Source organism: Meles meles, chromosome 1 (genome assembly GCF_922984935.1).
Source record: "Meles meles chromosome 1, mMelMel3.1 paternal haplotype, whole genome shotgun sequence".
In the NCBI taxonomy this organism is placed as follows: domain Eukaryota; kingdom Metazoa; phylum Chordata; class Mammalia; order Carnivora; family Mustelidae; genus Meles; species Meles meles.
Genome location: NC_060066.1, coordinates 100,139,647 through 100,167,088, shown reverse-complemented (window position 1 = coordinate 100,167,088; position 27,442 = coordinate 100,139,647). Strand labels below are relative to the sequence as shown.

General features: G+C 39.3%; 1 protein-coding gene across 3 annotated transcripts in view; it reads right to left on the bottom strand.

Moving 5' to 3' along the window:
- Positions 1 to 23,413: 23,413 nt before the first annotated feature.
- The window catches only part of ST18 (ST18 C2H2C-type zinc finger transcription factor), a 106,966-nt gene continuing 102,937 nt past the window's right edge, over positions 23,414 to 27,442 (bottom strand). For all 3 annotated transcript variants that reach the window (XM_046024067.1, XM_046024083.1, XM_046024075.1), the window contains one exon: positions 23,414 to 25,894. In XM_046024067.1, coding sequence (XP_045880023.1) covers positions 25,754 to 25,894 — 141 coding nt within the window. In that variant the 3' untranslated portion in view covers positions 23,414 to 25,753. The remainder of the gene's footprint in view (positions 25,895 to 27,442) is intronic.

The window sequence follows — 27,442 nt, the reverse complement described above, 5'->3', positions numbered from 1 at the left end:
TGTGGGTACCACCTGCTCCCCTGAAGTGAGCTGCCTTCACCAGGCCAGGCCCTCTCCACAGAGCTGCTAGGGTTTAGGGACTCATCTACTGGGGGTGGGTAGATTTTAAAGGCCCAGTTCCCTTGACTCAATGTGCAACCATCTTAGCTCCAGAGTTCTCCTTGGGCTCGCTGAAGTCTTTGTAAGGACTGTATCACAATTCAGCTCCTTTTTCTGCCCAATGCTGCTCCCACAGGACATGATTGTAAGTACACTCACCACTAAACATCTTCTATGCAAATTTTCAACTCTGTCCATTTCCTGGGATCTCACCTCTTCTTTACTGAATGTGTTTGGCATTACTTGACCTGTGTTGTTACAGTAGAGGTACTGAGAATGTGTTGGTTGAATTGAACAAAACAGAGGTTTGTAGTCCTGCCCCCTATCATAGCCCAACATCAAAAAGTAATTCAATCTGGGTCTTGTTCTCATCGGAGATGAGCTTCAGGGAAATTGATATAGAAGACTGGGCCTTTTATTCCTAGGTAGGAATGCAACAAATATTGAATTAAATTAAACCTGTACTTTAGATAGTGGGAGAAACCGAGGCCAAAAAATGTTGTGAAACTCATCCCAGATCACACAGCTAGTAACTAATAGAGTTAGAGCTGCAAATTAGTCCTTTTCTCATTAAGGATAACAACCACTCATCTCATAAAGTACCTGTAACTCTGAAAGTCTTGATTCCAATGGGATCATTACAGAAGAATCTCTTTTTTTTTTTTAAAGATTTTATTTATTTATTTGACAGAGAGAGATCACACGTAGGCAGAGAGGCAAGCAGAGAGAGTGAGAGGGAAGCAGGCTCCCCGCCGAGCAGAGAGCCCGATGCGGGACTCGATCCCAGGACCCTGAGATCATGACCTGAGCCGAAGGCAGTGGCTTAAACCACTGAGCCACCCAGGCGCCCCAGAAGAATCTCTTTTTTAAAATATTTTATTTATTTATTTCAGAGAGTGTGTGTGTGTGAGTGGGGGAAGGAGCTGAGAGGGAGGGAGAGGAGGAGGGAGAGAATCTGCAGCAGACTCCATGCTTAGCATGGAGTCTACTGCAGGCTTGACCTCATAACCTTGAGATCATGACCTGAGCTGAAATCAAAAATCAGTCACTCGGGGCTCCTGGGTGGCTCAGTTGATTAAGCAACTGCCTTCTGGCCAGGTCATGATCCTGGAGTCTGGGATCGTGTCCCACATCTGGCTCTCTGTTCGCTGGAGAGTCTGTTTCTCCCACTGACCTCTCTCCTCTCATGCTCTCTCTCTCTCAAATAAATAAATAAAATCTTAAAAAAAAAATCAGTCACTCAACTGACTGAGCCTCCCAGACACTCCCCAGAAAACCATTTTTAAAAAAATATAAGAAAAATCAATTTTAGCTCCAACTTGGACTTCACTCTGAGGCTCTATTTTAGCACTGAGCTAAAATTCAAACATTCCTTGTTGAAATGGCTGGTGGGCTTCTCCTGGTTCTCACTTTCCTTTTAACCATTCCATAGACTTCTCTCTGGTATCTGGACACTTCTTTTGGGGCTGGTCTGGAGCTGTAGTTTTGAGAATTGCTTTTGAAGCTGGGGCTTGACTGCCTCAGGAATCACTTGAAATTCAGGCATTGCTGCCCTACAGGGCTAAATAAAGAGCTACACAAGTTAGGCGAAATGGAAAGTCAGTTCAGTATGACCCAAAATCGTGTTTAGAATTCCTGATGGACAAGCCAAAGCCAGCAGGATGATATGGTTAGAACATAACCAGAGTGGCTCAAGCATTAAATACTTGCTAAAAGTATAGCTTTATAGAACTCACTATTTCCATCTTCTGTGATAGGACATTTATGTATCCTCTAAATCCACCCTGCTTCATGGGTTAGCTGAATGAGATGAATTCTCCTCACTGTTTTAGACTGTGGAGTACAGGAGGGAGTGACTCTTTCTTGTGGTTTGAGAGAAGCCCTGCAGAGAATTGTCTTGTGAGGAAGTTGCATGGTGAACTGATGTCTGCTTGGAGATCCTTGGGAGAAACAGGATGTGTTACATTATGGATATACATTATACTTTTGTCTGATCACTTCTTTGGATTTCCCAAAGCTAATAGAAGTAAATTTTAGTATGTGAACTTTTAGCAAGAGCTTTCAAATGTTTTAGGGACTATTAAAGGACATTATTAAGATAAATTGTTCTGGGTATACATAATAGAGAGTAGATATTAACTGACTACAAATCTACTAACCGGGGCTTTGGACCAAATTAAATCAGAGAATACGTTGGACTAATTTTCAAATAGAATAATGTGTAGGGTTGACTGGAAAAGAATTACGAGAATAAAAGAGAGGGAAGTAAAATACATTAAAATGGTTGTTGAAGGGTGATGAAATTGGGTTACTGTTGTCACAGTCCATGAAATACAGGACCTCCCCCCACCACACATTTTAATGAGTTTCTCTCCATAGATCATGTAAACCAACCTTTTTACTGAAGAGTAAAACATTTATCTATATGTGACATAAGCTTTCCACACACTGCGTGCCCTGGTAAATCAGGTGTTTGAGGAATCAAATATAGAAGCCTCAAAATCATGAGGGAACATGCAAAAAAATGTATGCACTATGATAGGAAATGAGTTTTGAAATTAAGAGCATCGTGGGAAATGTGTATAATTCAGTCATAGGGACAGGCTAAAAAAGGCTATTGAAAAGTTGATTTACTCATTGTTTAGTGCCACATCCAAATGTAATTGCAGTGGAGAAATTAGCATTAGATTATTGCATAGCAGTTTTGAAAAACTGTGTCTTAGCCAATTTGTTTTTCTAAATCTATATAACATTAGCTAACATGAGTCAGGCTGTAATTTTTTTCAGGCTCTGTCTATTTAGTGCCAAAACCTTCAGAGGAAAAGTGAAAAATAAAATAAAAGTAAAACTGTATCGATACAGATACAGATGTTTTTAGCTCTATACCAAATATCTTACCTAAGTACCTTACAGTTTTTGTTAATATGAATCATAATTTCACACATTTGGGTGAAAATAAAAAACAATAATTGTTAAGTGATATTTTTCAAGGTGAAATGAAGAAGGAGACAATCATTTCATTGCTCTGCCTGTGGGTGCCTGGCCCCTCTGACATTCCCAAATTAAGAGGTTATGTATCTATATGAGAAAATGGAGGCTAGCTGAACTTACTGCAGTAAACACGGCACAGTATATTAATTCAAGCCATCAAGCTGTATGTCTTAAACCTACACAATGATGTGTGCCAATTATTTCTCAATGAAGCTGGGGAATAAAGAGATCAGATATGGGCAGGGTGGTGAAGCGATAAGGCTTGTAGTTAGCAATGACCCTACTCTGCCCACTGGCTGATCACCTCATCCCTGCGGTGTCTCACTTGGGTCCTTCACCCAGAAGTCCCTAAAACCAGGATGCCAGTGAATGGTGATATCGGGAAATGTTCTAAGGAAAAACTGGTAGGTGAGTTAGAAAGGAGGGACAGGGAGGCCCCCAAGGATGGGATGTCAAGCAAAGCCCATAAAGAGGATCCCTATAAGGAAGCTCTGCTTCAACTCCACAGGTGAGTTTTGAGACATTGTTGGTCCCCTACGGAGAGGGCAGATCAGGGACAAAGGAGCTGCAGTACTCATATCCCCAGGTCTGTGCAACAGTTAAGAGAGATTGGGGGTGAGAAGATATAACTCTCTTGGCACTGCCAGCTGGGCACACACAGAGCAGTAGCCTGCCCAGGGACTAAGTGCTGAAAACTCCCAGAGAAGGGGGCACAGATTTGTTGAGGGGGTCTCAGAGCATCAGTGGCCCCAGGCACCCCAGAGCAGAGCTGCAGCAAGAGCACCACACCCTTTTTCAGCTGTCTCAACAGCCCCACCATCCTTCCATGAGACTGAAGTTCACTGTTCTTCTTCTGGACCGTAGCCAAAAGCCATAGAGGTGGCCAACAGACACAAGAAAAAGTAGTCAACATCAAAAATCATCAGGGAAATGCAAATCAAAACCACGGTGATGGCGCCTGGGTGGCTCAGTGGGTTGAGCCGCTGCCTTCGGCTCAGGTCATGATCTCGGGGTCCTGAAATCGAGTCCTGCATCGGGCTCTCTGCTCAGCAGGGAGCCTGCTTCCCTCTCTCTCTCTCTCTCTCTGCCTGCCTCTCTGCCTACTTGTGATCTCTGTCTGTCAAATAAGTACATAAAATCTTTAAAAAAAAAAAACCAATAACAAGTGAGTGGTAAAGATGTGGAGAAAATGGAACTTTTGTGCACTGTTGGGGTGAGTGTAAATTGGTGAAGCCACTATGAAAAACAGTCTAGAGATTCTTCAAGAAATTAAAAATAGAAATAACATATGATCCAGCAATTCCACTTATGGGTACTTACCCAAAGAAAACAAAAACACTAACTTAAAAAGAGGTATGCACCCCCACATTCATTGGAGCATTTATTTACTATAGTCAAGATACGAAAACTACCTATGTGCCCATGGATGAATGAATGGATAAAGAATATTCATATTTATATATATTTAAATATTAATCATAAAAAAGGAATGAAATCTTGCCGTTTGTGACAATGTGAATGGACCTTGAGAGCATTATGGTAAATGAAATAATTCAGACAGAGAAAGACAAATAATTTATGATCTCTTGGAAGTGTGGAACAACAACAACAACAACAAAAAAACAAATAAATCACACAAACAAAAAAACCTGATCTTGTAGATACAGAGAGTTAGGATAGGAGTTGGGCAAAATAGGTGAAAGGGGTTGAAAAGTACAAACTAGCTATAAAATAAATAAACCTTGGGGATATAATGTACTGCATGGTGACTATAGTTAATAATGCTGTATTGTACATTTGAAAGTTGCTATTAGAGTAGATCTGAACATTTTTCATCACAAGAAAAAGTTTTTGGAACTATATATGGCAATGGATGTTAATTGGACTTAACACGGTGGTCATCTCATCATATATACAAATACCAAATCGGTATGTTGTACACCTGGAACTCATATCATTTTATATGTCAATGATACCTAAAAATAAAATAACAAAGTCACAACAAACACAACCAGCAATCTGTGGTGCTACATATTTGGGCTTCTGAGCCTCAGCCCTTTCTGACTTCCTTTCCTGTCCACATGTGCAGATTTAGAAATGATCTGAAAAAAGCCCAGCTGTGATTACTAAAAATAGGTGGAAAGGGGCAGAGGGGACTGGATTAGCCCTATAGTGTGTGAGGCAGAACTGTCATCAAACCTGAACTCATTTACTTTAAAACAGCCTGATGTTACCTCATCTCTGTAGTTGAAGAAAGCTTTCCTCTGTTGGTTCAGGGCTGCTGAGAAATTAAGTCAGCACCTGCACAGAATGGGACAAGGACCTGAGAACGTAAAGTGGAGATAGTGCAAGGGCTGAGAGGGGTACAGTCTCCAGCCCCAGCTGAGTCTGACTTGAGGACAGTTTGGGTTCGAGAGGCTGGAGTTATGTCACTGGTTCCAGAAGGCACCCAGCAGAAGGAGGGGGGCCGGAATTGATGGAGAACCAGGGTAGGAGGAGGGCTGCCAGCAGCTCTGCACTCCATCTCACTGCCCGCACCTTACTCAACTAGAGTTAGGGAAGTTCATGTAACCAAAGAAAGTAAATAAAATGTTCTGTGTGGTGGCTGGTTGAAGGGAGTTGGCTAAAACTCTGTGGCTCCAGTTTTTGCTCTTTTGCCTTTCTTGCCATATGTCTCTTAGTCTGAGATGCAGGAGAGATGGTTGGAGATCCAGCAGCCATTTTGGCTTATGTGGTAACCTTGAGACTGCAACATAGGGAGAGGATGATGTATTAGAAAGGCAGATAGGATTAGAGCTAATCTAATCTAATCTAATCTAAGTTGGATGCCTGCCATCCAACTTGGAGAAAGAGAGAGCAAGAGAAGTAACTTTCCATCATGTTAAAGCAACTCTTAATGGGGCCTAACTATTATATTCAAATAAACCAAATCTAACACAATTAAGCATTTTACTCTTTATGTTAAATTAGAAAATCCTGGATGAATCTAGGGAATATAATGTGCTAAATTAAATAATTCAGTCAGAGAAAGAGAAATACCATATGATTTTATTCATATAGGGCACTTAAGAGACAAAAAAACAAGAAGGGAGAAAAGCAGAAAACCAAACTTAACTGTAGAGAATGAACTGGCGGTTGCCAAAAGAGAGGGGGACGGGGGGGGGATGGATGAAATAGATGCAGGGGATGAAGAGGACACTTACTGTGATGAGCACTGAGTAATGTATAGAGTTGTTGTATCACTATATTGTACATCTGAGACTAATAAAACACTCATGTTAACTATACTTTAAAAAAACACACAAAAAGAAATACTTGCAAAATTAGGAAATCCTAGCATAATTATAAGTCTTTGAGGTGATAGCAATTGTTTGGCAGCTCTGGCAGGAAGTTCTGGATATTTGATTGAACACAGACCCAGAAATAATGCCAAAATTTCCCTCTCCTTAGTAATTTCAGTGCTTCAAAGGTATTAAGGTGACAAATACCTCACACTCAAACATTGAGAGGTTCAATGATAACTTGGATAATAGCTGTAAATGAATTTCTAATCCATTCTTTGGTTATATATGTCTCTTTAAGCATTTGGAATGTACTTGATCTTAGTATAGTTTATAAATATATCCAATAATGGGACATTGATTTCTTTCTCCACTGAGTGAAAAAATAATCAAGTTTTGTAAAAGTGTTAATTAACTTCAGGTGATCAAACTATTAAATCTGTAGTTCGCTTTATCCAAGAAATTCTCCTATCTTATCCTCAACATGAGAAATTATGATATTTTAGCTTTAAAGTTATAGGTTCATCCTATTTCTGACACTGACGATCTTTGAGATCCCAACTTAACAAATCTGCATAAAATCTGAGAGATGGTTTTAATCGGCAGTATCAAAGTAATTGAGAACATCTTTATGTCATTCTTCATTTAGGAAAAATCTCGATTAGCATTTATGCCTTCCCTTTTATTAGACAGCACACTTCAGGGTGAAAAACCAAACACAACTTCCTGGTTCTTTACAAAGAATGCTAAGAATATGTATATTCAGTGTCCAAAGCTAATTTTCCAATTTTCACTGTTTCCTTCAACACAGCATTAAGATCAAGAAGCATATTGCAATGCCAGCTGCTCTCTATGAATGAAGTAGTTAGTGGATTGGCACTCAGGTTAAACCAGTTTTATGCCAGTACTAATGCCCTTCCTTTTTTCACACTTAGCAGGTGCTCCATTAGTACTGATACTAAGTATAAATAATGTTTTAAAAATTGTCATTAATTCAGCAAAAAAAAAAAAATCTCACAGATTTCGGGTGATAACAGAACAAGGCTCCTTCATTAACTGTGTGGTAGCATATCATGGTGATTACAACTGCAGGCTCCAGACCTAAAATGGCAGGGTTTGAATCCAAGCTCTGTTACCTAGGAGCTTTGTAATTCTACCTGGGTGACTTGGTTAAGCATCTGACTCTTGATTTTGTCTCAGGTCATCATCTCAGGGTTGTGAGACAGAGCCCTTGTCAAGTTCCACACTCAGTGGGGAGTCTGCTGGAGATTGTCTCACTCCCTTGTCCCTAGCTCTCCTCCCACTCTCTCTCTTAAAAAAAAGGAAAAGAAATCCATACATGCCTCAGTTTCCCCATATATCATGGGGGAAATTGTTAGTATCTTCTTCACAGGAATATGTTTTTCTGAATTGAAATACTTGTGTTGGAATTGCCACCTCTTTATTTTCATGTCAACAGATCCGTTTTTAGCCTTCATTTCATTTCTGTATCAACAAATCAAGACAATGAAAATGTAATCAACTTAAACATAAGGCTCAGCTGACATGAAAATACATTTGCAGAGACGAACTGCACCGCATTAACAAAATGTTAGCCTGTATAAACTCACCCAGGGCATCTGCAGCTTATGTGCAATTCCTCAGAATGAACTGATAAACAGGATTTCTGCAGGAATAATGATTGAGGTTATATTTCACATCTGTCAAATGCACTTGATGAATTTATTCCCCTGCCTGTTCTTCTGAAACTGCTGCACCTCCTAGAGATTATGGGGCAGACCCCAGGGACTCCCTGTGACCTGCTTACTACACTGTAGAAGCCCAACCTTAGATGATCACCTCAGATTCAGAGATTTATTTTTCACTTGGAGTAAAAATCAGTCAGTTTGTCTATCTATCTATCTATCATCTATCTGTCTATCTACCTACCAACCTACTATGTGTGTGAATTTTCTTGGCTAATTTAAAATTTGTAATAATTCTACTTTTTCAAACATTTCCTGAACTCGGCCTTCCTTCTTATTTTCACTGTAATTACCTTTGATCAAGTCCTCACCATCTTTTCAAACTTTGCAATAGTCACCCAGGTGATATTCCCAACTTACTTTCTCCCATCTACTTCTTCCGCTTCCCAAGTACAATAGTTTTCTCCGTCAAGGGCCAGGTTGCATATAATGTGGGGAGAACCATGATATTTAGAGTAAGACAAACTTGGGTTTAAATCCTAGTTATTTCGTAAATCAGTTGGGTGATCTTAAATGACTTAATTTTTTTGAGTCTTATTTAAAATATAGATATAAATATCTGCTTTGTGGGGAGAGACTTTCTAAGATTACATCCTCACCCTAGGTCGAATTCTCCAGGCCCCCGGACACAGAATCCAATTCTGGAATCCCTGCTTTTTCGGGACCCCTGAGACAGAAAACAGCACTCTTCCCTTCCCCCCAAAAGACACCAAACCCTTGGTAGCCAGGCAGAAAGAATCCTCACAGAGGGAGAATCTCCCATGGCCCCATGAGGCTACTGCTACATTCCGTGGCCAGCTGAGACACACAACCCAGACAGAACAGCCTGCGCTCCCACCTCCACGTGTGCCTCATTTCAGATTCCCTCGGCCCTACCCTCATGGTCCGCAGATTGGGCCTGCGTATCCCGAGTTCAGCAGCTTTTGTTTACATTAGACATCCCTCCTTTGTGCTCTACTCTACCCCTCCGCTCATCAGTTTTGACTAACTCAAGGTTCATATGTTTGTGTGCTAAGGACAAAGAGAGTGTGAATGCTTTTTATTAGCCCCTTCCCAGATACATGCAGTGAAGGAGTCTTGGATTGAGGTGTCTGTGGTCAGGCTGTGCTATGGTCATTAGTAGATAATGGGCTTGTGGCTACTACATTCTGAGAACCTGTAGTGTCCCCATACCTAGAAACTCCTGACTGACGCTGGTCCCCACAGTCAGTCATACCTGTTAGCTCTTAAGGCCTCAAGATTGCTTAATCCCCACAATAAAATCTCTGTAGATTTACCTTGGAGAGCAGAAACTATCTATCCCACATAGCTTACCATATACATTAATACAACTAATCAATATTATTGTAGTGTCTTTATACACTTGACCTTATAATTCCAGGAAATTCTGCTCAGGAAAATAGAGTTACAAATAATTTCATTTTTCATTTCAGGAACTCCTTCCCAAATCTATTTAAATGGACATCAGAGCCATTAATTTTCCATTGATAGCATCAAACAGCTGTTTAAGTTCTAAGATTACCTTCAAAATGCTTATCTCTTAACCTGTGTCCAATGATTATAAGCCCTTATATCATGAAATTTTCTCAGTCCCAGTTAAGGAATGTCATGGAGAGATCACTCTTAAACAGGAGCCCCCTACAATATAAATACCCCCTGGTTGCCTTTCCCCACCCGGAAGTGAGGCTTCCTTTCTGTGGCAGCAATGAACTCAGTTTCCTTTATTAACAAAAATTATGCTTGCGCGAAGGAAAAGAAATCCACCTGATTTTTTTGGTCCTCTTTTTTTTTTTTTTTTTAAAGTATTCTCATGCCCAATGTGGGGCTGGAACTCACCACTTGGAAAAAGAGTTACATTCTCTACTGACTAAACCATCCAGGCCCACCCCTTTTTTGGTTTCCTAATTTCCTTTTTTGGGAAAATCTTATTTTTATTTATTTATTTGCTTATTTATTTATTTATTTGTTTATTTAAGAGGGAGAGAGAACATGCCTGTGAGCTGAGGGAGGAGCAGAGTAAGAGGAGCAGAAGGGGAGGGAGAGGGACAAGCAGACTCTGTGCTACACCTCACCAGCCTGAGATCATGACCTGAGCTGAAATCGAGTCCAGTCAGATGCTTAACCGACTGAGCCACCCAGGCACCCTGGGTTTCTAATTTCTAATAGGTTCTACAAGCCTCTAATTCAGTATGACATTTTACACTAAAACAGACAGACAAATAATCAAACTGATTCCAACTATTACAATGGTCTTTTAAAATAGAATTTGGTTCTGTAGATTGGTTTTTGTGGGAGAAAAAAGATAAAATGGTTAGATTTTTTGGGTTATTCTAGCTTATTTGATATATATATAGATGTGATTAGCCACTTTGCTTCATTGTCTGAACACATAAAAATTATCATGGTTGTCAGGTGTTTTCATATTTGGCGGGTGTCTCCCTCAAAAAGCAAAGAAACAAACAAAAAGCATTATGATTGCTGGGGGAAGGAGTCAAGATAGCGGAGAAGTAGCAGGCTGAGATGACATCAGGTAGCAGGAGATCAGCTAGATACCTTATCAAACCATTGCCGACACCTACAAATCCAACAGGAGATCGAAGAGAAGAAGAGCAACAATTTTAGAAACAGAAAATTGACCACTTTCTGAAAGGTAGGACCCGCGGAGAAGTGAATCCAAAGCGACGGGAAGATAGACTGCGGTGGGAGGGGCTGGCTCCTGGCAAGCGGCAGAGCAACAGAGCACAAAATCAGGACTTTTAAAAGTCTGCTCCACTGAGGGACATCACTCCAGAGGCTAAACCAGGGTAAAGCCCATGCGGGGCCAGCGTGGCCCCAGGTCCTGCATGGTCACAGAAGGATCAGGAGTGTCTGAGTGTCACAGAGCTCGCAGGTATTAGAGCAGGGAAGCTGGCTACAGAGACAGAGCCGAGGAGTGAGCTCTCAGCTCGGGGTTACCTTGAGCTGGTCACAGGCTGGGTGAGCTCGGAGCGCGGCTGGAGGGAGTGATTGAGCGCGTTTCTCTGAGGACACACTGAGGAGTAGGGCCCCCAGCTCTCGGCTCTTTCAGGATGGAGATTGGGAGGCCACCATTTTCATTCCCGTCCTCCGGACCTCTACGGAAAGTGTTCAGGGAACAAAAGCTCCCAAAAGCGAACCTGAACCCGAGCGGTTACTTAGCCTGGCCCCTGGTATGGGTGGTGCAATTCCGCCTGGAGCAAAGACACTTGAGAATCACTACAACAGGCCTCTTCCCTAGAAGATCAACAAGAAATCCAGCCAAGACCAAGTTCACTTACCAAGGACAACAGCGGAATTCCAGAGGAGGAGAAAGCAAAGCATGGAATTCATGGCTTTCTCCCCATGATTCTTTAGTCTTGCAGTTAATTAATTTTTTTTAATTTTTTTTTCTTCTGCTAAATTTTTTTAACTTTTACCCATTCCTCTTTTAACTTTTTTAAACTAGTTTATCTTAACAATACCTTTCATTAAAAATAATAATCTTTTTTGAATCTTCATTATTATAGTCATATTTTATCCTTCATTGTATCTAAGTTTATTTTTTGTATACACATAGGGATTTTTTTTCTAAAAAATTTGGGGTACAACTTTTTCTAATAGATCAAAATATACCCTAAATCTAGCTCTGGGTTGTTCTAGTCTCCAGCCTGAGCAAATTCTATCCACTTTCTTTTTTCCTTATTCTCCCAACCAACCTACTTTATCAACTCCTTTTTTAGAAATTAAAAATTTTTTTTTTCATCTTTATAGGCATATTCCATCCCTTCATTGTGTTTACCCTTATATATGTTTTTCATTCTTTAAAACTTTGGGAGGTAGTTTCTTCTAAGAGACCAAAATACTCCCAAAATTAAGTGGGTGACCCTGTTCTAGTCACCAGTCTAATATATATATATATTTTTTTCTTTTTTATATTTTTTCTTTATTTGTCTTCCTTTTTAAATTTTTTTCTTCTTATGAACTTCTTTTTTTTTTTATAAAAACTTTTCACTTTATTTTCAAATCAATGTATATATATATATTTTTTAATTAATTTATTTATTTTTATTTGCTTATTTACAGCATAACAGTGTTCATTGTTTTGGCATCACACCCAGTGCTCCATGCAGTACGTGCCCTCCCTATTACCCACCACCTGGTTCCTCAACCTCCCACCCCACCCCACCCCCTCCCGCCGCCCCTTCATAACCCTCTGGTTGTTTTTCAGAGTCCATAGTCTCTCATGGTTCATCTCCCCTTCCAGTTTCCCTCAACTCCCTCTCCTCTCCATCTCCCCATGTCCTCCATGTTATTTGTTATGCTCCACAAATAAGTGAGACCATATGATACTTGACTCTCTCTGCTTGACTTATTTCGCTCAGCATAATTTCTTCCAGTCCTGTCCATGTTGCTACAAAAGTTGGGTATTCGTCCTTTCTGATGGAGGCATAATACTCCATTGTGTATATGGACCACATCTTCCTTATCCATTCATCCATTGAAGGGCATCTTGGTTCTTTCCACAGTTTGGCGACCATAGCCATTGCTGTAATAAACATTGGGGTACAAATGGCCCTTCTTTTCACTACATCTGTATCTTTGGGGTAAATACCCAGCAGTGCAATTGCAGGGTCATAGGGAAGCTCTATTTTTAATTTCTTCAGGAATCTCCACACTGTTCTCTTATGAACTTCTTTTTATACCCTTTATCCCTCCCATGATTTGGGATCTCTTCTGATTTGGTTAAAGCACATTTTCCTGAGGTCTTTGCCACCGTTTTAGTATTTTACTTGCTCCTTCATATATTCTTATCTGGACAAAATGACAAGGCAGAAAAACTCACCACAAAAAAAAGAACAAGAGGCAGTACCAAAGGCTGGGTACCTAATCAATACGGACATTGGTAATATGTCAGATCTAGAGTTCAGAATGATGATTCTCAAGGTTCTAGCCAGGCTTGAAAAAGGCATGGAAAATATTAGAGAAACCCTCTCTGGAGAGATAAAGCCCTTTCTGGAGAAATAAAAGAACTAAAATCTAACCAAGTTGAAATTTAAAAAGCTATTAATGAGGTGCAGTCAAAAATGGAGGCTCTTACTGCTAGGATAAATGAGGCAGAAGAGAGAATTAGTGATATAGAAGACCAAATGGCAGAGAGTAAAGAAGCTGAGCAAAAGAGAGACAAAGAATTACTGGACCACGACAGGAGAATTTGAGAGATAAGTGACACCATAAGATGAAACGATGCTAGAATAATTGGGATTCCAGAAGAAGAAGAAAGAGAGAGGGGAGCAGAAGGTCTATTGGAGAGAATTATTGGAGAGAATTTCCCTAATATGGCAAAGGGAACAAGCATCAAAATCCAGGAGGTGCAGAGAAGCTCCCTCAAAATCAATAAGAATAGTTCCATACCCCATCACCTAATAGTAAAATTTACAAGTCTTAGTGACAAAGAGAAAATCCTGAAAGCAGCCCGGAAAAAGTCTGTAACATACAATGGTAAAAATATTAGATTTGCAGTGGACTTATCCACAGAGACCTGGCAGGCCAGAAAGAGCTGGCATGATATATTCAGAGCACTAAACGAGAAAAACATGCAGCCAAGAATACTCTATCCAGCTAGGCTATCATTGAAAATAGAAGGAGAGATAAAAAGCTTCCAGGACAAACAAAAGTTGAAAGAATTTGCAAACACCAAACCAGCTCTCCAGGAAATATTGAAAGGGGTCCTCTAAGCAAAGAGAGAGCCTAAAAGTAGTAGATCAGAAAGGAACAGAGACAATATACAGTAACAGTCACCTTACAGGCAATGCAATGGCACTAAATTCATATCTCTCAATAGTTACCCTGAATGTTCATGGGCTAAATGCCCCAATCAAAAGACACAGAATGGATAAAAAAACAAAACCCATCAATATGCTGCCTACAAGAAACTCATTTTAGATGCGAAGACACCTCCAGATTTAAAGTGAGGGGGTAGAAAACAATTTACCATGCCAATGGACATCAGAAGAAAGCTGGGTGGCAATCCTTATATCAGATCAATTAGATTTTAAGCCAAAGACTATAATAAGAGACGAGGAAGGACACTATATCATATTCAAAGGGTCTGTCCAACAAGAAGATCTAACAAATTTAAATATATATGCCCCTAACATGGGAGCAGCCAACTATATAAACCAATTAATAACAAAATCAAAGAAACACATCGACCAAAATACAATACTAGTAGGGGAGTTTAACACTCCCCTCACTGAAATCATCCAAGCAAAAGATCAACAAGGAAATAAAGGCCTTAAATGACACACTGGACCAGATGGACATCACAGATATATTCAGAACATTCCATCCCAAAGCAACAGAATACACAATCATCTCTAGTGCACATGTAACATTCTCCAGAATAGATCACATTCTGGGTCACAAATCAGGTCTCAACCGGTATCAAAAGATTAGGATCATTCCCTGCGTATTTTCAGACCACAATGCTCTGAAGCTAGAACTCAATCACAAGAGAAAATTTGGAAAGAACCCAAATACATGGAGACTAAACAGCATCTTTCTAAAGAATGAATGGGTTAATCAGGAAATTAAAGAAGAATTTAAAAATTCATGGAAACAAATGATATTGAAAATAAAATGGTTCAAAATCTGTGAGACACAGCAAAGGCAGTCCTGAGGAGAATGTATAGCGATACAAGACTTTCTCAAGAAACAAGAAAGTTCTCAAATACACAACCTAGCCCTACACCTAACGGAGCTGGAGAAAGAATAACAAAGAAAGCCTAAACCCAGCAGGAAAAGAGAAATCATAAGGATTGGAGGAAATCAATGAAATAAACCAAAAAAAAAAAAAAAAAAACCAATAGAACAAATCAACAAAAGTAGGAGTCGTTTCTTTGAAAGAATTAATAAGATTGATAAACCCCTGGCCGACTTATCAAAAAGAAAAGAGAAAGGACCCAAATAAATAAAATCATGAATTAAAGAGGAGAGACCACAACCAACACCAAAGAAATACAAACAATTATAAGAACATACTATGATCAACTCTACACCACCAAATTTGACAATCTGGAAGAAATGGGTGCATTCCTAGAGACATATAAACTACCACAACTGAACCAGGAAGAAGTAGAAAACCTGAACAGACCCATAACCAGTAGGGAGATAGAAACAGTCATCAAAACTCTCCAGACAAACAAAAGTCCAGGGCCAGACGGCTTCCCAGGGGAATTCTACCAAACATTTAAAGAAGAATTAATTCCTATTCTCCTCAAACTTTTCCAAAAAATAGAAACGGAAGGAAAACTTCCAAACTCATTTTATGAGGCCAGCATCACCTTGATCCCAAAACCAGTCAAGGATCCCATCAAAAAAGAGAATTACAGACCAATATCCTTGATGAACACAGATGTGAAAATTCTCACCAAAATACTAGCCAATAGGATCCAACAGTACATTAAAAGGGTTATTCACCATGACCAAGTGGGATTTATTCCAGGGTTGCAAGTTTGGTTCAACATCTGCAAATCAATCAATGTGATACCCTACATTAATAAAAGAAAGAACAAGAACCATATGATACTCTCAATAGATGCCGAAAAAGTATTTGACAAAGTACAGAATCCCTTCCCGATCAAAACTCTTCAAAATGTAGGGATAGAGGGCACATACCTCAGTATTATCAAAGCCATCTATGAAAAATCCACTGCAAATATCATTCTCAATGGAGAAAAACTGAAAGCTTTTCTGCTAAGGTCAGGCGCACTGCAGGGATGTCCATTATCACCACTGCTATTCAACATAGTACTAGAAGACCTAGCCTCAGCAATCAGACAACAAAAAGAAATTAAAGGCATCCAAATCGGCAAAGAAGAAGTCAAACTATCACTCTTCACAGATGATATGATACTATATGTGGAAAACCCAAAGACTCCTCTCCAAAACTGCTAGAACTTGTACAGGAATTCAGTAAAGTGTCAGGATATAAAATCAATGCACAGAAATCAGTTGCAATTCTGTACACCAACAACAAGACAGAAGAAAGAGAAATTAAGGAGTCAGTTCCACTTACAATTGCAGCCAAAACCATAAGATACCTATGAATAAACCTAACCAAAGAGGCAAAGAATCTATACCCAGAAAACTACAAAGTACTCATGAAAGAAATTGAGGAACACACAAAGAGATGGAAAAATGTTCCATGCTCCTGGATTGGAAGAACAAATATTGTGAAAATGTCTATGCTACCTAAAGCAATCTACACATTTAATGCAATCCCTGTCAAAATACCATCCATTTTTTTCAAAGAAATGGAACAAATAATCCTAAAATTTATATGGAACCAGATAAGACCTTGAAAATCCAAAGGAATATTGAAAAACAAAGTCAAAGTTGGTGGCATCACAATTCCGGACTTCAAGCTCTATTACAAAGCTGTCATCATCAAGACAGTATGGTACTGGCACAAAAACAGACACATAGATCAATGGAGCAGAATAGAGAGCCCAGAAATAGACCCTCAACTCTCTGGTCAAATAATCTTCAACAAAGCAGGAAAGAATGTCCAATGGAAAAAAGACAGCCTCTTCAACAAATGGTGTTGGGAAAATTGGACAGCCACATGCAGAAAAATAAAATTGGACCATTTCCTTACACCACACACGAAAATAGACTCCAAATGGATGAAGAACCTCAATGTGAGAAAGGAATCCATCCAAATCCTTGAGGAGAACACAGGTAGCAACTTCTTTGAACTCAGCTGCAGCAACTTCTTCCTAGGAACATCGCCAAAGGCAAGGGAAGCAAGGGCAAAAATGAACTATTGGGACTTCATCAAGATCAAAAGCTTTTGCACAGCAAAGGAAACAGCAAAACCAAAAGCAACTGACAGAATGGGAGAAGATATTTGCAAACGACATACCAGATGAAGGGCTAGTATCCAAAATCTCTAAAGAACTTATCAAACTCAAAACCCAAAGAACAAACAATCCAATCAAGAAATGGGCAGAGGACATGAACAGACATTTCTGCAAAGAAGACATCCAGATGGCCAACAGACACATGAAAAAATGCTCCACATCACTCAACATCAGGGAAATAGAAATCAAAACCACAATGAGATACCACCTCACACCAGTCAGAATGGCTAAAATTAATAAATCAGGAAATGACAGATGCTGGTGAGGATGCGGAGAAAGGGGAACCCTTCTACACTGTTGGTGGGAATGCAAGCTGGTGCAGCCACTCTGGAAAACAGCATGAAGTTTCCTCAAAAAGTTGCAAATAGAGCTACCCTATGACCCAGCAATTGCACTACTGGGTATTTACCCTAAAGATACAAACGTAGTGATTCGAAGGGACACATGCACCTGAATGTTTATAGCAGCAATGTCCACAATAGCCAAACTACGGAAAGAACCTAGATGTCCCTCAACAGATGAATGGATAAAGAAGATGTGGCATATATATACAATGGAATACTGTGCAGCCATCAAAAGAAATGAAATCTTGCCATTTGTGATGATGTGGATGGAACTAGAGGGTATTACGCTTAGCAAAATAAGTCAAGCAGAGAAAGACAACTAACATATGATCTCCCTGATATGGGGAAGTGGAGTTGCAGCATGGGGGGTTTGGGGGGTAGGCAAAGAAGAAATGAAACAAGATGGGGTCAGGAGGGAGACAAACCATCAGAGACTCTTAATCTCACAAAACAAACTGAGGGTTGCTGGGGGGAGGGGGTTCATGAGAGGGTGGTGGGGTTATGGACATTGGGGAGGGTATGTGCTATGGTGAGTGCTGTGAAGTGTGTAAACCTGGCGATTCACAGATCTGTACCCCTGGGGCTAAAAATACATTATATGTTTATAAAAAAATTTGAAAAAGCATTATGATTGCTAAGGTGCAGAAAATGCAAAAAGTAGAATATTTTCTTGGATTTTCTTTTTGAATATTCTTTCTGGCTTTTTGCAGAAGGAATGGTCAGACAGACATGTAATGAAAATCACACACACAACTTTGTATTTTCTAGCAGTTACATTACCAATAAGCAAAAATAGAAGGAGAATTTCATTTTAAAACTATAATTTATTCAAACCCTTGTGTCCCAGATATTTTTACAACTGCCATGGTACCAGATGTAATTCAGTGCTTGGTCACTACAGCTGTGAATGGTACTGGAAGTGCAGGAAGGCAGTGACAGGGAATGAGCAGGTGGGTCTGAGGTTGGGAGGAGAGGGTGAAGGATGAATGTAACTAAGCAGCCTTTTTTTTTTTTTTTTAGGAAGAGCTGAGACGAAGTGAAAGTGTAAGATGTTCTCAGCTGCGCACAAGTTATTTAACCACTTTGCGAATCCTCTTGAAAATATGTAATGATCATAATTCTGAATTCACTGAGTTGTAGTAAGAGTTACAGCACTTGGGAAATTCCTGATGAACATTAAGCACTGAATAAATGTTGACGCACACACACACACACAGTCACACACACACACACCCTTTAAAACAAAACAAAACAAAACAAAAAATACCTCAGAATGTTTTGGAGTACCTGTGGGAATAGGGAGTTGACTTCACACTTGTCCAGGACTATGGATTAGCTTCTGCTGTTTTCTGTAAGGAATCTGAATTCACTTTTTATTTACTTTTCAAAATCCTTACGTTATCAAGGAATGATGATTTTTCTTGTACTTGTTTCTTCCCTTTCCCTTTCACTCTCTCCTCCTTCTGCTCCTTTTCTTCTTCCTCCCCAGGTTTGGTTGACTGTTGTACATTTTCCTACTGATCTAGATGGTCACCAGAGATGGGAAAGGGCGTGTGGGAGAGAATAAAATGTTCAGTTTTGCTTTATTTTCACAGAAGTATCCTAAGGAGGTTGTTGAAAATCTTTAGTGTTAAGCTTTTAGGTGTTTGGGTGATTCAAAATAGAGCCATGTATGCACCTGTTTGATGAAAAATTGAAGATAATCTATGTATTCATGGTTGGATGTAGGAATTACTTGGGCCTGTAGAATCCTCCAGAATACAGACAAAATGATCTGTTGAAAGAACAAAACTTCGTTTACCTTGACAGAGTCTTCCCATCTGAGGAGAAGGGCAGGCAAAGGGTGGTTATGTATGCAGTTTGGGGGATCTGATTTAAGGAGGACTTTTTAATAACAGTGTGGTTGGAATTGGGTAGATTCACAGACTAACAGTCTAGAAGAGACACCATGGCAAAGCTGGGGTTCAAAGTGAGTCTCAGAAAACAGCCATTTTCAGGCTGGCTGTTGTTCTGAGATGGGTATTTACTCTGAGAGTACCTTGGGTAGTTCCTGTTCAGATAAATATATTGTTAAGAAGTTCCTGGAACAAATAATGGAAATATTTTCAATTCTTCTTCCTGGGCAGAAATTTCCTGGAATAGTAAACTCATGTTAATAGATACAACCCAATAGTGGAGGCATGTTAGAGAAGACAGCACTCTAAGGCCTGGGAGTGGCCAGCTGTGTATGTGGGTGTTTCTGGTCCTTGAAAGTTCTCCCCTTAATTTTTGAAATTCAAGTACACTAGCCTTGGAAATAAATATTTACAACGATTTCCAGTGGCTAAAAGTTTGGTCCTTTAGAAGCATTATTAAGGTGTCAAATCCCCAAAGTGCCATTCTTCAAAATATCTAGCCCATACATCTACCTCTGGATTTCATCTCAAGCCAGACAAGATAATCAATTATAGAAGAAAAATGACTATGTTTATATATGATAATACATATTTGAGCAGACAATTGTGGAACAACAGCTGTTTCTTAAGATCAGGGAACTTCACGTTCTCTTTATGTTTTTAAGTATTTAATAGCTGGTAAAGGTCAGTACACAGTGAAATTTTATTTGCCAGAGGTCAATCCAAAACTGTCAAACATACTCAGAGCAGCCAGGGACAGAACACAATAATTATGTTGTTTTGCCCTAAAAAATGAGTTATTTACATTTTCTTCATAATTTGGCTGTTATTACAACCTGTATTAAGATTTTCAATCCCAATTCATCAAGTAAATGATTAAAATGTCATATTTTTATGATATGCCTTTACAAGAAAAATACATCATAATAGTGTGGCTTAAATGTGAAAATGATGCTTCTTTGAACAACTTCATCTGGAGCAGTGATTAAAATGACTGCCTCTTGCCCAATAACTGTGACTGGCAGCAGGTTAGGATGATGGCCAGCGAGCTGGGGGATGGCTAAAGACAGTAATGATGGTCAGCAGGAGGGACAGGAGCTGCTCTCTGAGTCAGAGCTGGGTTGAGTCCTGACCCTGGTACTTAACTCTTGGTCATCAAGACAATTCAGTATTCTGTCTAAACCTTGGGTTTCTATCTGCATAATAGATAGCACTGTTGTGGAGCCTAGGAGAGTCAGCTCAAGGGCTTAAAGGGCACCAGGAGGCTGTCGGTAATGGTAGGTAGGCCTGCAGAAAAAGGGGAACCCTTATGGAGGTTCCTCAAAAAGTTGAAAAAAGAGCTACCAGATGACCCATCAATTGCAGTACTGGATATTTACCCTAAAGATACAAATATAGTGATCTGAAGGGGCATGTGTACCTGAATGTTTATAGCAGCAATATCCACAATAGCCAAACTATGGAAAGAGCTTAGATGTCTATCAACAGATGAATGGATAAAGAAGATGTGGTGTATGTATGTACACAATTGAATATTATGCAGCCACCAAAAATGAAATCTTGCCATTTGCCACGATGTGGATGGTATTATGCTAAGTGAAATAAATCAGAGAAAGACAATTATCATATGATCTCACTGATATGAGAAATTCGAGAAACAAGACAGAAGGTCATAGGAGAAGGGAGGGAAAAATGAAACAAGACAAAACCAGAGGGAGACAAACCATAAGAGACTCTGAATCTCAGGAAACAAACTGAGGGTTGCTGATGGGGATGGGAGGGATGGGGTGGCTGGGAGGAGGGTATGTGCTATGGCAAGAAAAATAAAAATAAATTAAAAAAAAGATTTAGGAATATGGGACATGACTGGGCTCTAGCATACATCTTGATCTGAACCACTTCTTGTTTTCTTTCTTGCAGGTGAGGCGGGATCTGACAGGTAACTAGACTGATCCCCACAGATTACATCTTCAAAATGATGGAAAGAGGTCGAATGCTGACAGTACCTTTCCCTAGTTTTCTGGTCTTGAGCAAGTTACTCACTTCCCTGAGCACCAGTTTCTCTGTCAGTTTAATTGGGCACGGTGATATTTACTGCATAAATATGGTTGAGGATTTCATGAGACATAGTATACAAGGCTTTACTGATTGTGTCTGACAGTGTAGACAGCTATTAGCCAATTAAATCTGCTTACTTTATAATTATCTGCTGACTAATGAGAGGAAATAGCAGGGTACTATTCCCAGACCACACTAAAATGGACATAATGTGTGGGAAGAGATGTAGAAAACATTAGTTTTGTGAATAATAGGAAATCATTGATGTATCATAACAAGTCTCATTTTTAAAAACTTTTTCTGGTGAGGCAGCTCCTTTTTTTTTCATCCAGGCCCTTGGTTCCAGTGGAAGCATTTCAGTTCTTTGTCTGAAGGCCCAGAACCTTTCATGAAATGGTGAGAACAGTCTTACAGAATAGGCTGAAAACAAGCACAGCAGCACTCACTACCAATTTTCATGTTCTACTGTACAGTAAAGATATAGCCCTGAACATTTTTCTTGCTTTGATGAAACAATTTTAATTGTTTGAATTGCTAGAATAATAATTATTTCCAGTGAAAATACCATCTTGTCATTTTTGTTTTTTGTTTTAAAGATTTTATTTACTTACTTGTCAGCAGTGGTCTAGGGAGAAGCAGGCTCCCCACTGAGCAGGGAGCCTGATGTGGGACTCTGTCCCAGGACCCTGGGATCATGACCAGAGCTGAAGGCAGAGGCTTAACAGACTGGGTCACCCTGGTGTCCCTCATTCCCTGGTTTTAAAGATTCTTTTGGCATTCTGAAGTCTGCTCACGGAAATTAGCACCCCCTCAATGTGGTTGGTTATAGTGTGGCCCCCTCTGACTCTTAACTGGGTTCCTTGCCTCTTATCGTCTCACTTCTCACTACTTTTTTGATATTTTCACTACCTTAAAACTGCTTGGTTGATGATTTGTCTCACCAGCATGCTTTTGCACATGCAATTCCTGCTGCCTGCAATGATTTTCCTGGAACCTGCCCTGCACCCCCGTCACCAGCACTTTTCCCGGGACGGAGTTTGTTAGGTGCCCCCACACACTTTTTCCATAGGAGCCTGTATGCGTGGCCATCACAGTACTTATCACTCATTTCATCATCTCTCACTGGGTTGAAGGGACGTGGAAGCCAGGAAGTGGGCCTCACACAAATATCCTTGAATTAAACCTCTGTTTTATGAATGTATGAAGCCTAGCGATCCCTCTCTTATTTCCAGTACCAGTAGGACTGGTATTCCTCTTCTGATATGTTGGGAGACAGGGACATAGACACCAGTTCCTGATTGTGAAATTACAATCAGGATAAGATACACATCCTCTGTGAAAGGTGAGCAAAGAACACAGCTGAGTATATTTGCATCTAATTTTCATAGAATGTATCATATGCACATTTGGTATGAATAAATTTGGTGACTCAAAGCAGGCTATCTTGTGCATTAACGACTGTGTGCCAACCCCTGTCCCGCTTAGGTCTACCCAAGTATAGCCCTGGCATTCCTTTGGGGACCCAGACTTCCCTTCAGTCAATTGTTCTTCATTACATGGATTACATGGGTCTTACCACATTGAGTATAAATGTCAACCAGTCCTAGAGATATGTAAATCTGGGCAGAAACTGGAAAATTAAATTAAGCTGACTGTTTGACATTAGATAGGAAAAATACACAAGCAAAGGAGATGCTGTCAAGAATTAATTATTATTTTTCTTTAATTTGAGTTTAACTGGCTTGTATGAATACAGAGTTATACTCAGTACCCAAAACAATTGTGGAGTTAGCAGATACAGGTGAATCACTTGTTCGTGCTAGCAAAGTTTTCCCTCAAATCAAAGGTAGCCACTGTTCTGGATGTGTATACTGAACCAAAGGCTGTGTCGACTTATCAATTGGCAAAAACATCCTGTCCACTTGAGATAAAATAATGAGCCAGGCAGACTGGTTGGCGGAACTGAAATGCATCAGCACTTCTTGACTCTGGGGCAGTCTACCTCCTCCGGGGCAGTGCTTTTCATGGAATGGCAGTAATGGTCTCGATAGAGTAGCCCAAGAAAGAGCACAGCAAAGCTCATTATCAATTTTTATTTCCTACCATACACCAAATGTACAGCACTGAACACAATTTTGTTGCTTTGATGTAAGAAATATTAATTGTTTGAAGAAACAGTATACAAACAAGCTACTTCAAATTAAAAAAAATGCATACATCATTGCCTTTTTGCTGTTTACAAAAGACCCAATTTACAGTATCTATCATTAACAGAGTTGAAAGGAAAAAAATCAGTGCACATTACAAAACACATCAAATACAAAGGAGGCAAATAAATACAAACATACTTCACAAAACAGTCTGCTCAAACTATGCAAACACAAATAAATTAACCCGAAGTCATAGTAAATTATAGTAATAAATACATAGGTTGGTAAGAGATTTCTTTTAAATTAAATAAAATATATAACAAACTTGTTAAAATATTTAGCAAATTAAACTTTTGTCTTTGTAATAAGTGAACTTATTTGTATGCCTCTATCAAGTACTGTATAGCAAAATGTTTGCAAGTACATAACTTTAATAGAAAATTTTGTTTGGTGTCCCATTTATAATAGACAGCACATATGGTAGCTCTTTTTTTAAAAGTGATTTTTAAATTAACACCGTTCCTACCTAAGAACAGACATCTCATTTTCACTAAACTAAGATTCAAGGTTCAAATGAACCCCAAACCGAAGATAAGCCCCACTTAGTACATAACAATGACCACAGTGTCATGGAAGTGGAATTACTGTTGATATTACTTTTCATTTGTGCAGGTAACAGTAATAACAGTGGAATATATCAAGCCTGTGAGTGCCATCACATTCAATCTACATATCCATGAGGCTAATAAAAAATAAACACTTTTGTCATAGCACAGAAAATTAAGCCCACACTAAGTTCAAGTGTCCATTTACACGGAGGCACATTGCACACGAGGTGTGTGTGTACACCAAAAAGGCAGTTTAGCTGGTTGTCTATACCTTTTTCTTAAAAAAAATAAATATAAAAAAACTTTTGAAACAATGCTTACCTACTTTACAATCCCTGAAATAGACATTGCCTTTACTATAGCAACTACTAAACTCTGATCCATCCAGAAATCCAAGATTTGGGGCCCAATTTCATGCGTGTAAGAGTGTATGTGAGTGTGTCTCTCTGTGGGTGTGTGTCTCTGAGTGTGAGTGTGTATACTTTGTAGCACTTGTAGTTCTGTGGAAAGATTTTTATCAAATTGAAAGCTCTTCTGTTGCCTAAGGAGGGTAAGACAATGTCACTAGTGTTTAAAGTATTTACTCGGATTGGAGTAATGTTTTTTTCATGTGTTACTGTATTTCCCATTCCTTTCCAGTCCACCCAGTAAGATAAATGCTATTTCAGGGGATATGGTATCTACAAAATTTTCCATTTGGATGTGTTTGTATTTGCTAAGAACAAATCTACATCAATATTGTCACTTGTATATTGTACCAACATATGGCAGGAAAGCCTGGCTGGTCACATCAAGTCTTATTTCTCATCTTGGGATAAGAGTTGCCAACTATCTGATATGACTTGAAAAACAAACAGACAAATCTGCATCACTAAAAAAGCTTATGTTTCTTTAAAACATGTCAAATAAATAATTCATATTAACTAAAACCGTACAGCCAAGTCGAATACTTTGCTGATTGCTATATTTAATTATTGCTAACAAATTCTGAACAGGCTGTTTTCCAGTACACTGTGCTACTGTGAGTGCGCATTTCCCACTAGTGGGCGCCATTTATCTTCTTATTTCTTCCCGCACCTCACCGCAAGCTCATTTACAAATACAAAAGCCAGTGAAAGGGAGGAAAAGAAATGTGCAATAAAAATCAAACTGGACCATAGTGCAGTCCTTAGACAAGGATCTCCTTCTTACTTTTTTGTCTTCTCACTTAATCCCAGAAAGGTATGTGATTTGAGAATAGCATCTCTATTTAAATTCTATTGGAAAATAAATTAATAAACACACTTGTAAAAATATGGCAGACTTCAAAATGCAGTTAAAAGATAAAAAACTCTTTGATTAGAAATAAATAAAATATAAAAATGTCACATTTATTTTACATATACTTTACAAAAAAAAAATCCAAAAGAGTGCAATGAAGAAATAAAATTAAAACATATGAAAATAAATAAGATCTGATATTTGACTGCATCGCTTTTAATCCAAAGAGTCTATCCTAGTTTTTCTTTCCTTTTTATGTCAGCTGGGGGGAAAAATTAGTGCAATGTTGCAATTGTAAATGCAATACGGCAACCTATGTGCCTTAGCAGCACAGGAGTCCCTTCCAGATCCGTCTGTGTTACTGCTGTTTGTAATTTCTGTTGCCTGGCAGCGCTGTGGTCCTACACATGGATGCCCTTCACTGCCTGTTTGATACTTTCCAGCAGAGCTTTGCATTCCGGGGAATAGTCCCGTTCCAGATTGCTGTACATGTCTGTGAGTGTATTTACATATGCTTCAAAATTCTGCTCACTGATAGGCCCCTAAATGAAGACAAAACACATTGAACCAATGAGAGTCACTCAGGCTGGGACAAAAGGAGGACCTAGTAACACCAAGAGTATCAGTGACTCCAGGGTCTTAAAGGGAAGGGAAGAATCCATATAGCTGTTGGAGTTTGGGGAAATGGAGAGAAACTGAGTATGCTGGGATTCAACTGTTCACTCTTTACTCCATTGATGGGCTTGCTGTGATTGTTAATGTTTTGTGGTCAATTTGGAGCTGTGTCACATAGATACCTGGCTACTGAGCTGGACCCCTCAGAGCTGCACTGCTTCTTTGGGGAGGTTGCCTCAGCATGCTGCACATGCCCAGCATCACAGACTTCCTGTCTGCACAAGGGGAAGGGGAATGTCAGAGAGGCTATGGAGGAAGACTTTGCTTGAACTAGGTGGTTCCTTTGACAGCACTGGGCTGGAATTAAAGGCACTTAAGATCTGAGCAAGCTGCTCACTAACCAGGTGGAAATTTTTTTCTTTTTCCATCCTCAGACACCTTTTTGGCTATTTTCCCCTTGTGGCATCATTGTAAAATATCTTTGCATTTATCTCTCTCTGCTCAGTTAGCACATCAGATTCACCAAGATCTGCTTATCTCTTACTCTTTTTGTGTGTTTTAGTAGCTTCTTTGTCTAATGTGGTGCTTCAGAGAGTGGTCACTTGATCCGTGTAAATTGCATGTGTACCTGAGGGGAAATGCAAGACACAAAAGGCATGCTACTAACCATTTCTGGGTGCCTCCATTTTCCCACCTTTTGAAAACACGTGACATGTGCTTTACTTGCTTCACGAAATGTTTGGAAGAAAGGATTTTTCAAAAATCTAAATACTAGAGCAATAAAGGATGTTATCATTATTGCTGTTATTTAGAAGGTAGGCTTGCTAATTCTGAAGATTATCTTGCTGTGCCTAGCAAGATATTGATCTGAATTATGAGTATTGTCTAACCATGGTTTTCTGTTCCCTTTCAGTTTCTGCCTTAGCTGTGTCACAGGTTTCTTGGAAAGTTTGTATAACTGGACCAGGATGCAGGCAACAGAGTGTATAAAGTCCACACAGTAAAGCCTGACTCATCTGGCTTTGGAGCCTGGATCAAATTACATGATCTCTGAGCTTTGATTTCCTCAACTACAGAATGGGAAGGCCAAAGCTGAGTGTTGGGTGTCTGTGTGAATATTTAGTGTAATTAGCCTTAAAAATCACCACTAGGCTGCCTTGCATATAGTTCTACAAGATACAGTTTCTCTTGTATGGTAATGATTATTTTTATGGCATTTGTGAAGGAAAACATAGTAATGAATACAAATTTCAAGTATGAATTAGACAAATGTTCATAAATAATATTATAATAATATCTAAAATTTACCTTGATACTGGCCATAAAGTAATAATTTATTTTCCTTTGTGGTTTTTATTATTACATTATCGATTTTTTTTAATTGTCAAGAGACACGTTTGGAATTGGGTAAGATGAGGGTTCCATGCTGCAAAATTGGGTAAACTGAGGGAATTATTGCTTTCAGGTAAACCAAT